General features: G+C 43.5%; 1 protein-coding gene across 5 annotated transcripts in view; it reads right to left on the bottom strand.

The window, feature by feature from the left end:
- Positions 1-11,261, bottom strand: part of LOC120715044 (slit homolog 1 protein-like) — an 82,331-nt gene that overhangs the window by 16,402 nt on the left and 54,668 nt on the right. For 3 of the 5 annotated variants that reach the window (XM_040001781.1, XM_040001783.1, XM_040001785.1), the window contains 6 exons: positions 7,571-7,642; positions 4,752-4,823; positions 4,593-4,664; positions 4,193-4,336; positions 3,138-3,301; positions 2,095-2,118 (listed from right to left, as the gene is read on the bottom strand). In XM_040001781.1, coding sequence (XP_039857715.1) covers positions 2,095-2,118; positions 3,138-3,301; positions 4,193-4,336; positions 4,593-4,664; positions 4,752-4,823; positions 7,571-7,642 — 548 coding nt within the window. The remainder of the gene's footprint in view (positions 1-2,094; positions 2,119-3,137; positions 3,302-4,192; positions 4,337-4,592; positions 4,665-4,751; positions 4,824-7,570; positions 7,643-11,261) is intronic. The other 2 variants (XM_040001782.1, XM_040001784.1) reach the window with 1 other exon arrangement.

The raw sequence follows: 11,261 nt of genomic DNA, 5'->3' as shown, positions 1-11,261 counted from the left end.
TGAGGTTTAGCGATGACGTCAGTGGAACCGCACGGGGCACCCAGACCACAGTCATGAGCAGGAAAACCTCAAACAACCAGGACAAAATCCTACAGTTGAATATCAAAAATCTGTCCAAACAAGACCTAATCCCAAAACCTCATTGCTTACTTTATTAGAATACCTTTGGACAGTGACAAAAAAAAAATTCCCAGAAACCACTTCCTCTTGTTGCCTGTGCAAAAAACATTTTTTCTGGAGCTGTGTCACTTCTCAGTGGCTCAGCGAAGCGGAGGGTGCAGACAGACACGGTAATGCTGGTCATTAAGGAACTTTTCCCTCGCTAGGCCAGACACAGGAAAAGGCATTTCCTGCGATGGAGGAAGCAATGAAAATACAGCACAGAGCTTTGATCTCGAGGATGTAGAGGAGCCAGGGGAGATTTCGTGAGCCTGAGTCATCGTCATCGTCACAAGTGCGTGGTGGTGACACTTTTACTGTCAGCAGATTTACACGAAATCAGAGAAAATCGAGGGCAGAGGGATGAGGTTTTTCCCTCTCTGAGGTGCAAAGTGACTCATCGCTGGAGTTGCAGAAGTTCTCATAAATCTCTGCAACTCGGCCCCCATTATCAAAGTTACTGAATTCCCATGCTATCAGTGATTTGGACGTGTGTTTCCATTGTGGAAGCTTTAATTGTTATCAGTCAGGAGAGGGTTAAATTCTTATTAATCACGTTCCGCTTTGATCTTCTTTCTGCTTATATAGGACTCCCATTTGTTCTCTAAGCCAGTGCAAGCTTTATCTCAACTTAGCACACAAAGACACATTAATTTCCACACACGTACACACAGATATACAAGCGTAGACAATGAATCACCCAAGCATACGCAACCCCACTAAGGCACACGCACATACACACACGCAGACTTTGACACACATCACTGCTCCTCCCGGTTATTTTCTTGGAAGTGCTCTTGTTAAGAGGTCCGGAAACATCCGCCGATAGGAATCTCAGTCCTCTGGTGGGCTTTATTTTCTTTAGCTTTTACTGATAGAAAGGACACACTTTCTTTCCCCCTCTGTCTCGCTCCCTCGGCCTCCTTTTCTGTCCCTCTCTGTGACTGACTGTCTGTGCTAATGCCAAAGCAAAGACACATTTCCTTTGGACTATCTGCTGAGACCGTTAGGGAAACAAAGTTGAGAAGAAACAGATGCTCTCACACATATATATCACATTAAAATTCACACATAGGGGCAGTAACTCTTGGGCGCTATTAGGTATTCTCGTGTGCACTTTTATCTTAAGTATCTCAACAAACAGCATATTTTACTTGTCACTTTAAAATTGCCAAGGTTTATTTTTTTGGTTATTTTTGAAACAGCGAAGGGAAAACTGTTGTCCAGACAATATCTTCTTTAGGAAAGGCCTTGCTTATTTCAGCAAGACAATGCCAAAGCAAATTTTGCACAACACGGCCTGCCCTGCTATCCAAATCTATCAACCAGTAAAACATTATGTGCTTTATGAGACAGGAATAATGACAAAGGAGGCCATAACCTGCAGAAATAGTAGATCGGGAAAGAGGAGGGAAACTTTTTGCTTTTAAACCGACAGCGATTGCCGTCTCCAACAGCCAAATGCTTACTGCCTATTTTCAAAAGAGGTGATGCAAAACAGTTATAAGTGCTGACTTATTTTGATATTTCAGAGCATGTTGCTAAATCAAATTCAGATTTTTCATAAAAATTGACATTTCCCACACCAAACATTTGGCATTGTTTTCTGTTAATTACATAATTTTAATTGGCAAATCACTGATTCCTACAAGACTTCCACATGAGTTTGGCTAACCTGCATGTTCATATCTAGCATGATCATCTGAATGCTTGCTGTTCTTTCTGACTCAATTATAGCATTTTTAGAAATGATTGCAAATATACAAAAGTAAGGCCCGGGCTGTAATAAACTGAATTTTTTTCCTTTAATTTGTGGAGAACTTTGTTTAAATGAATAGTAAGCAATGGAAAAGTGATGCTGGTAGATGGCTGCAGGTGGAAAATTAGAGAAAAGAGAACGACAATGATAGGGGTGAAGGTTTACAAGCCACTCACCTGGGATGACGTACTGCTCTTTGGCTGTGATGGAGAAAAGAAAGAGGGACGGATGTCAGTGAGACCAGTCTGGTCTGCATAGCTTTGGCACTGCTATGCTTCATATCAGTCATATATAAACTTTATATATGACGACACATGATTTAAGGTATATGACAATTAAACAGAGAAGCCTAGGACTATCTCTGTGTGGCAATATGGAGACACTAGTAACAATGTAAAAAGGTGGTAAATATTTGGCTGTTGCTAAGGAAGGGTGACATGAGGGGAAAGAAGGAGACGGTGAGAAAGAAGGAAAAAGTCAAAAAGGAAAAAAAAAAGAAAGTAAAAACAAAGAGAAAAAACACATGGACTCCCTTCTCCACCAGATCGAGTCAAACAAATGAGTCTATAAAGAAGTGTGAAACCTCAGCAGGTCAGAATGCCAGACAGCGTAGCAAAGTGTGTACACACAATGGTGGGCACACAGTGGAGGGAGTGGGAATGGTGGAATCTGGCTAGTGTCATGAAGAGGAGAGAGAGAATAAGGGGCCATGAAGGAAACATGAGCCCGGTGGGTAGTGAGCAATGAAGAGAGCAAGAGGAGACAGCGGCTGGTAGGGATGGGAGCCTATGACTGGCAAAGGGCAGGGGAATGGTGGGCACAGGCAGAAACTCTAAGCCCTAACACCAGCCTGGACTGGTGATCTCAGCTCACTGCGGTTTGAATGTGAAACCAGACTCACGATGTGGTATTATGCAGGGAAAGTGGAGAAAGAGCAAACAATCCCTCTCTCCTTGGCCCCAAGTTCATCTGGGCAGATATTGATTGAGTAGCAGCAGCACAGCAAATGATAGGCAAAGTAAAACCTTCTGCCGGGACTGATCGCTCATTGAATGCGCTATCATGGAGGGATAAAAGTCACTCCCAGCAGAGAGAAAGACAGAAGGTCAGCGAGGAGCAGCGTGAGACAAGTGGCATAAAAACAACAAAGCCTGTCTGAGAAATAGAGAAGACCAGCAGGGATGAATTTCAGCAGAGTGACACGGAGCCACCGGCCTACCAGAGCAGCGGAACTTCTTGCTCTTTATTTGCCCGATGCGTTTGTTTGCGAGCCGCCGTGGGCTGGCGCAGCGGGCGCCGCTCGTCTCGATCGGGTTGGTGCGCAGGTAGTCGGCCAGCCACTTCAGATTACAGTCGCAAATAAATGGGTTCTGGGCCAGGTGACTGGAAAAAAGTTGAGAGGAAAAGACAGAAGAAGAAAGGGAATAAATACATGAAAACTGATGTTCATGTTTGGGCACAGACTCTCACCTGGAACCACAGAAACACATACCTGAGCAATAATTTAAGATTAAGACTTGAAAAACACATTTATTATCCAACCAGACTGTTTCTGTGTCATTTGTTCACTTTGGAAGACATATAATAGAACTAAATAGCGCTCTCTGAGTAGTGTTTTGTAGCGGGAAAAACAATCCATAGCTGATTTCGTTGTTAACTTCGAGCAGCATCCAGCTTACGTAGCCAGTCTGGGGATACCAGAGACTGGTAGAAACGCTCATTGTGCACTTCCATCCTGTATTTTCAATGCAAGTGTAAAAACAAGCTTGAGACACTTTAATACAGTGCTGTTTTAAGTTTGTGTGTATGTGTGGTGAGACAAGCCATAGCACCATCATCATCACCACTATCAACCTCAACAGGTGTTTCTATGACAATGAGAAAACCTTATGCTGTATATTTTAGATGCCCGTCTGGTGTCTGCATTGATAGCAGTGTTTGTGTTGCCTTGTTGCTTAGGACAGAAAAAAGGAGACATTAATTTCAATGAATTGGTGTTGTCTCCGTAACAGTGGTGGAAAGACTGGGTGGGGTAGATGTGCTGCTTTTGATCTCTATCTAGCTGGAGAAGCTGTGTGTGTGTGTGTCTGGGTGTTTGTGACGATGATAGATTTACTCACCTCTCTACCTCGTGATTCCATTCCTGTGTTATTACACAGACTTGCAAGTAAACAACTCCTGTGTTGGCTCATGTTTTATGGTAACGGATCAGCATATGTCAGAGCGTGTACAGCAGCGTGTGTGTGTTTCAGTGTGTGTGTGTGTTTCACTCACAGGGTCTGTATTGCTCGTAGTGAAGTGAAGGTGCCCTTGGCGAGGGTTTGGATCTTGTTGTCATAGAGCGATAGCAGCGAGAGATTCTGCAGGTCCTGGAAGGCGTTGGCACGAACGCAGTGAATCTTATTGGCATTCAGCAACCTGAGAGAAGGGGGAAGAAAAGAAAAGTAGAAAAAAAGGAGGGAGGGAAGAAGGAAAAAGCAACTTGTCAGAATTTTTTTATGTATTCATTCATTATACATTCCATCTAGAAAACTATGCATAGGAACAAAGTTTATTTGAAGGTTATGACTTCTTTACTGAGTAGGAGTACAGGGTGCCTGGTATTGAATATATGCCCGCAGAGTATCTTGTGTGTGTGTGTCTGTGTGTGTGTATGTCTTTGTAATCCACTTACAGAAGTTGTAATGCGTAGAGGCCGTCAAACACCCCCTTAGGCAGATCGGTGATCTTATTTCCATACAGCACTCTGCAAAATCACAACACAGACTCGCTTTAGTCAGAATATGACAGCCCAGTGGCTCCTCATGCACAAGCTCAGCTCGGGGCTACTTACAAGGAGTTGAGGGACCGCAGCCCCTGGAAGGCATCAGGAGCTATCTCTGAGATCTGGTTGTTGCTCAGATCTCTGTGTTGGAGAAGAACGCATTAAAATTAGTCAAGGAATTTGAGAATTTGGGAAAAAGGCCAGTTTCCTCTTTTTATGAAAAGCCTGACTCCTTTGAAGGTGGGGCGGATGCATGGCCCCTGCTTCTCGCTGGCATCAAATATAAGCAAACGTACTGCGAGCTGGATGAGGATGACTTCCAGCTTTCTCCCATATTTAATGGTGCGTCTCTTCAAGGGAGCCTTGGAGCCAATCAAAACATTTACTTTTATTATTAGTGGCAAACAACCATTCTTCTGCTGCGTTGCTATGTGTATGTGTGCATGTGTGTGTGTGTGTGTGAGAGAAAGAAAAATTAAAAAAATGTGATGCAGGGCCAAAATCCAAAGTGAAATACGGTAGACTGCCTCTGAACATAGCTGTTGCTAATAGGATCCACAGGCCTCTCCCCACAGGATAACCACTAAGCCCGTGTGTCTATGTGTTTATGTGCGTGCATGTCTGTGTGAATAAATGCAACAGTAAACGAGGAACAGTGGGACAGAAAGGGAGAAAGACAGATGGAGAGACAGAGTTAATGGAGTATGTGGACTGAACTCGAGTCGACTGGATACCTTTGAAGGGAAATCATCATGTGGTGAAGAAGAGGGATATTTTCTCATTTGGGGGTAACAGTTAAATAAGTGGCCATTTGTCTTTTTGCAAAGGACTGAGGTTTCCTGGAAATGAAAACGCAGCAAAGGAGCCAACATATGCACTGGTGTGTGTCTGTAAACTCAGACACTAGCGTGTTTGCGCATGTGGCGGTGAGTGAGGCCGCTTACTGCATCCCTGTCTAAAGGGATGGTTCATGTGTAGGTCATTCAAACTGGGACAAGGTGAGAGAGAATGTGTGGGGTTGACATTTACTGGAAGAAAAGGACATGCAGGGTCAGCACAAGCGGTGCACAAACCACGAATAGCAAACGCTCAGACAAGTGCACAATAGCCTTTAAAAAACTTTTACTCAGCTGATTTTGCCTCTTAATTAAATATTGAACCTCTCTGAGTGAGTCATTTTTCAGAAAGCCCGGTTAAGATTATATGATGAATCTGAAGAGACATTCATCATAATGTATAGATGCTGTCTGCATACTGTGTGCTCAGGGTGTAGGACATAGGACTGGCCTAGCCATTACGACTATATAGCCAGCTGAATCAATAGAGCCTCTAGGGTCAACAAAGATACGTGACCATGCATTGTTGTTGCTAAAAGCAGAATGAGCAGCAGTAGCAGGTCATGTATGTTAAGAAGAACAGATCAAGACCACTGATTTAGATACATTTTGTCTCTGTTTTTGAGGCGTTCAGATTGGGTTTGGCACCTCTAGAAAAATCAGATAAATATGCCACTAATAGGGATGGCTGTAACTCAGGAGGTAGAGCAGGTCATCAGCTAATCGCAAGGTTGGTGGTTGGGTGCTCCAGTCTCCCATCTTTAGTATCCTTGGGCAAGATACTGAAGATCAAGCTGTGTCCAGTGAAGTATGAATGTATAGTTATAGAGATGCATACCGCATTCGCTTGTTTGAATGAGCTATGTTGTACAAAGTGCATGAGTAGAAAAGCACTATATAAGTACCATTAATTTCCTGTAAGTCTGAGCTTAGGGTAGGGTCTCTTGTGCTTGTGAATCGCTTTGAACTGCATTTGATTTGTTTGAGAATGACTCTGTCATTAAATCTTCAGAGATTAGTTGCTTGAATAGGATGTAAGTTGCTTAATTTGTTGCATTTCTGTACCAGGTTCAAGTTTTTATGCACTTGTTGCATTTGTAATTCAACAAAAACCCCTGCTTTAATTTCTATGTATATCTTTAAATGGTTGTAACAATATTCAGTTAAACATAATGACTTTTCTTGTTGCTAATCTTACTGTTAACGCAATGCCTTTTTAGTTTAGGGATTTATTCAAGCTTAACATAGACATTGGACACACCGGATAGTCTGGTTTGTCATTGCTGACATTTTTTCCAATATATATAGTATAGCCTCAAAAAAAAAAATTAATTAATTTTAGTATAAAATATAAAATATTTTGGGGATTAACTTGGAGCTACATTAAGACAGCAGCTGCTTTGCTCTGTCTACCGCTCTCTGTTCACCTCATCTGAACTTCAAACTGTCCCCGGGGCTGGATGATAAAACCGTGAGAATTCCTTTAAGAAGGACAGAAAAACTCCCTGACCTCCGGTTTCCTCCATCTCCCCGCTGCTATGTCAGTCAGATCTGGTGGTGTTGGAGGTATGGGTTTGGCTGCCTGGTTGTGTGCTGGCTAGTTGGCCGGACAGCTGGCTCAACGGGTGAAAAACCACTCCGTGTTTAACTGCCCGCCTGTCACTGTTCAGAGAACGAAGCCTCAGCCCTCATTCCAACACACTCTCTGTCCCCTCATCATCATCGTCCCAGCCGGTGGTTTGCAGTTTGCCCAAGCAGGCACACAACACACACACTCAGACTGGACACAACACTAACCAGGGGAATACCAGTATATAGCACTGAAAAATGAGAGCTGTTATTACGCTCATGTAGGATGTGAGTGCTTGCTTTCCATGCCACCACTAGTCTGAGAACAAGAATTTGTTCTTAAGGCACAGACAAAATAAATACTTCATGCTCCCTGGATGTGGAATGAGAAGACCGCCAATTGTCGCTTCTTTTTCCAGCCCTAAACTTCTCGTTCTCATCTGTATTATTTAGCCCTGAGGGTGAGTGTACTGATGTACTTACATCCTACGCAGTTTCTTGTAGGGAGAGAAGGCTCCGGGTGGAACAGACTTAATCCCATTCTGCTCCAGACGTCTGAGAGGAGAGAAGTGGAGAGGAGAGGAGAAGAAGATATAGTGTTATTTAAACAAACAATAGAGTTCTCCATGTTAACAGAGTTGAGTAATCACCTCTGACCCTTAGTGATTGGCCTGATTATATTAGTGGAGATCTATTCCCCAGCTGTAATAGGTCCAGGCATGTTGGAGTCATAACATCCTCAGAACCAATAAACAGTGTGAATGCTAAAGTGCTGAGGAATAGGACTGGAGGGGAAAATGCTCGGTCTTCGTTTGTGTGAGAGTGTTAAGGCCTTTTTTTTTTTAAACTAAAAGTCATATTTCTTTGTGAGATAGCATTTACAGTTTCCAGCACTTATGTTCTCATATGAGATCCTGAGATCAATAATGATCTCACTTGTTCTTGTTAAATTCGCTGTTATCCTCAGGGTGTCTGCAAAGTGTCTACTGAAACCTTTGCAGCAGGGTGAAATATTGCTTCTTTCAGTTTACTTTTTCCTCTGAGCCTAAGAGCTGCTGAAGTAAAGTTGACAAGGAAAGCGCTCGGAAAAAAAATCTTACCATAAAACAACTGTCAAAGAATGAAATTAATACACAGACAAACATACACTTGGGCATGTAGTACAGAGCAGTAACCGACTCTAATCAGTCTCAGATGTGCCCAGGGAAATAGACATCTCATTAGAGCGGGTATGCATATGTGCGTTTCAAACTGCTACTTAGGACCCAGCTAAGTTCCAGACCAATTCCCTTGTGTAACTGGCAGAGGGCTGTTTATCTGCAGGTCAGTTCACAGCTTTTAAAACTGTCCTTACCAAGGCTTAGCAGGGCCCAGAGGGAGCCAGCTGCAAGCCTGTCTGGTTGGTCTACCATTCTGCCTCCCAGCAGAGGGACTGGCTGCAGACCATGAGGCATGGGCCTGTGGTGGGCGGGCGGCTACGGCAGAATCTAAAAATCATTAAGATGCTATTTGTCACCGCAGGGAAATGAGAAATATTTTAAAATCTGCAAAACTCTTTGGCCAAAGGATGGCTGTTGATAGATTTAACCATCACCTTCTTAAGTATGTGACTTCTTGGCGTGCAACCATTTCCACAGGATTTAATTACTCCGTTAGAGGCATTTCAGATTTACTACATGCCTCTTAGGCCTTCTGCATTGCTATGTTTATTTCTATCCATGGGGGGTAAATGTTTTGTTGGGACATTAGCCACAACAGTTAACAGTTTGGGGTTTCCACATTTTTTTATTTTTTTATTTTTTTGGTAATCAAGAATCTTTCCCCTTCAAAAGGAGTGGCCTTTAAGGAGAGATATAGAAATCCAACTGACATTCTCAGGATAGCAGTGATTCCAGACCACAGATTCCTGTGGTGGACATGCTCTCTCTGTCTGTTTTTGTCTGAATGTCCCAGCGAGTCTGTGGATTTAGAGAGGAGTGACAGCACTGTGGTTCCTCTGCCCTCACCATGCGGCAGAGTGGTGGGCCAAGTGGCTTTAGCGCCTTCTCTCATCAACCAGTCTGTCTGACTGGTCCAAACCAGTCTGGCACTCTACATGATGTTTGTATGTGTATGTATACGTCTGCTGTGTATAAGCATGCCTACATGCTGTGGTATCCCGGTGTGTTTCTCTGAGCCAGACAAGGATATACACACACTGCCTGCCTGACAACTTTTAAGCTCTCACATTGTCACGCCTTCCAGATCAATATGTGGAAGCGACTTAATCCCTGCAATCAACACAGGAGCTACTCCGTCCAATTGGCAGACAGGAAAAAAATAAGATAGAATCTCTCAGAGTTGCCAGTGGACCAACGATCAATGGTTCGCATCCAATTTATCAGGCTCAACATTTGTATGTGTGTCTGAGTGTGTGTGCGTTCTCTTGTTTGTATCAGTCTAATCAATGTTCTTCATCCTTTTCATTAAGGCCTGGGCATGGTTTTCATTAAGGGGAAACACATTATGCCTTTGGGTATTCACCCAGTGAGTGCGTGAGTAAGAAGTAGATGGCAGAGCCATAGCGGTGTGGATGAAAGGCAGGGGGGAGAATTTTATGGCAGCATTCACTCATTGCAGACGGGGACTATGGCGCATAATAATCTGTTGTGGTAGCGTTCAAGCTAACTAGGCCTGGTTTCACAAGACAGAGGACCAGAAACCAGCTCACATCCTCGGCAGCCATAAACACAACACTGGCATTCATTAGGGTAAAACGGGGCAGAGAGGTTCGCAATCCTCCGATTTGTACATAATGAGAGCAGCATGCGTGTGTGTTCGTGAGTTACAGAGGGCCTCATTAACAAGGTATTAGGCTAGCCTTGATATCTAGCAGCCGCCCTTGCTGTAATTGCAACTGATTTTATAATGAACTTCAAGCACAGATCAAACCTGCTGCACCAAGTTACAGAACGGACCACCGCCTCAACCCCCTCCTTTTTAGTTATTCGGCGTTTCCTTGAAATCCGGCAATGGGGGGAGAGAGGGAGGGAGGACAGAGTGAAATGTAGTGATAAAAAAATGTAGAGAGGAGGAGACACGGGTACAGGAAAGAAAATTGTGGGAATTAAACCTGTAAGGTAAGGCCCTGATCGGCAGGACAAAATAGGCACAATATAACCGAGTGATTTACCTTTGTGGTCTTGTAAAAGATGAGTCAGAGCATAGTAGAGTTTATTAGCAGAACACAGTAAAGCACCAATTAGATGTGAAGGGCAGGGAAGGTTTTAACATGGCCTAACCCATCTGCTATCCAGATAGACTCCACTCTCTATAAAACGTGCATGATAGAGCTATCCTTCAGAAGCTTCCCTGGTCACCCATTAGTGCAGCTCACTGGTTATTAGTCTCATAGATCATATTAGTGTGTATGATATCCCACTTGTGGAACATTACAACTGGAGGGTATGCTGAGGAGGTCTACAAACCATAAAACATTGCAAAACTGCATCTCAATTTTTCCATGTTTTACAGTTTGTAGACCAGGACTAAAGATCAGGCTGAATTAATTATATCCCAAAAGTAAAAATGCAAGATGCCTGAAGCCTAGCTTTTAGAAATGTCTCTGTATTTCTTGGGTGGTCATTTAATTAGACAAGAACAAGAAGTGTGGACCAGCATGTCCAAATTAGGAAATTCAGAACGCCACTGCACTAGAAATGGGTCAGGGTTGTTGGGGAACATGGGATCTGTGACTTCCATGGTAGCTGGGTATTTATAAACAGACCCCATGGGGAGGAGGAGACCTAGAAACTTGCTGTGTCCTCCTAACGACACACATGCTCCTTGGAAGAACATGCAATGCGACCGCTGGCTTGCTCCCTTCATCCTCCTTTTTTTCTCACCATGCATAAATCACAAAGTTGCAGTGCCATTTCATGCAGATTTCTGCGAGTGGCATGAAAGCCCGATAAAGAGAACTAAAAAAGACTCGTTTGAAAAGTCTAGCCATGCATTCCTAGGAATTACAGTATCCTGGGCCGTAAACAGTTAATACTCAGACAGATGTTGGAGGGCTGATAAACTGAGGGAGGGATGTTAGTAAAGCACTCGCATGTGGTTCACAGCCATCTGAGCTGATAAGAGCATGCAGTTTCAATCTACAGTCGACCATAAGACTGTATGTGTCGTTCTC

Source organism: Simochromis diagramma, unplaced genomic scaffold (assembly GCF_900408965.1).
Source record: "Simochromis diagramma unplaced genomic scaffold, fSimDia1.1 OVJJ01000421.1, whole genome shotgun sequence".
NCBI lineage: Eukaryota > Metazoa > Chordata > Actinopteri > Cichliformes > Cichlidae > Simochromis > Simochromis diagramma.
The sequence above is the reverse complement of the archived record's forward strand: the minus strand, read 5'-3'. Positions and strand labels throughout refer to the sequence as shown.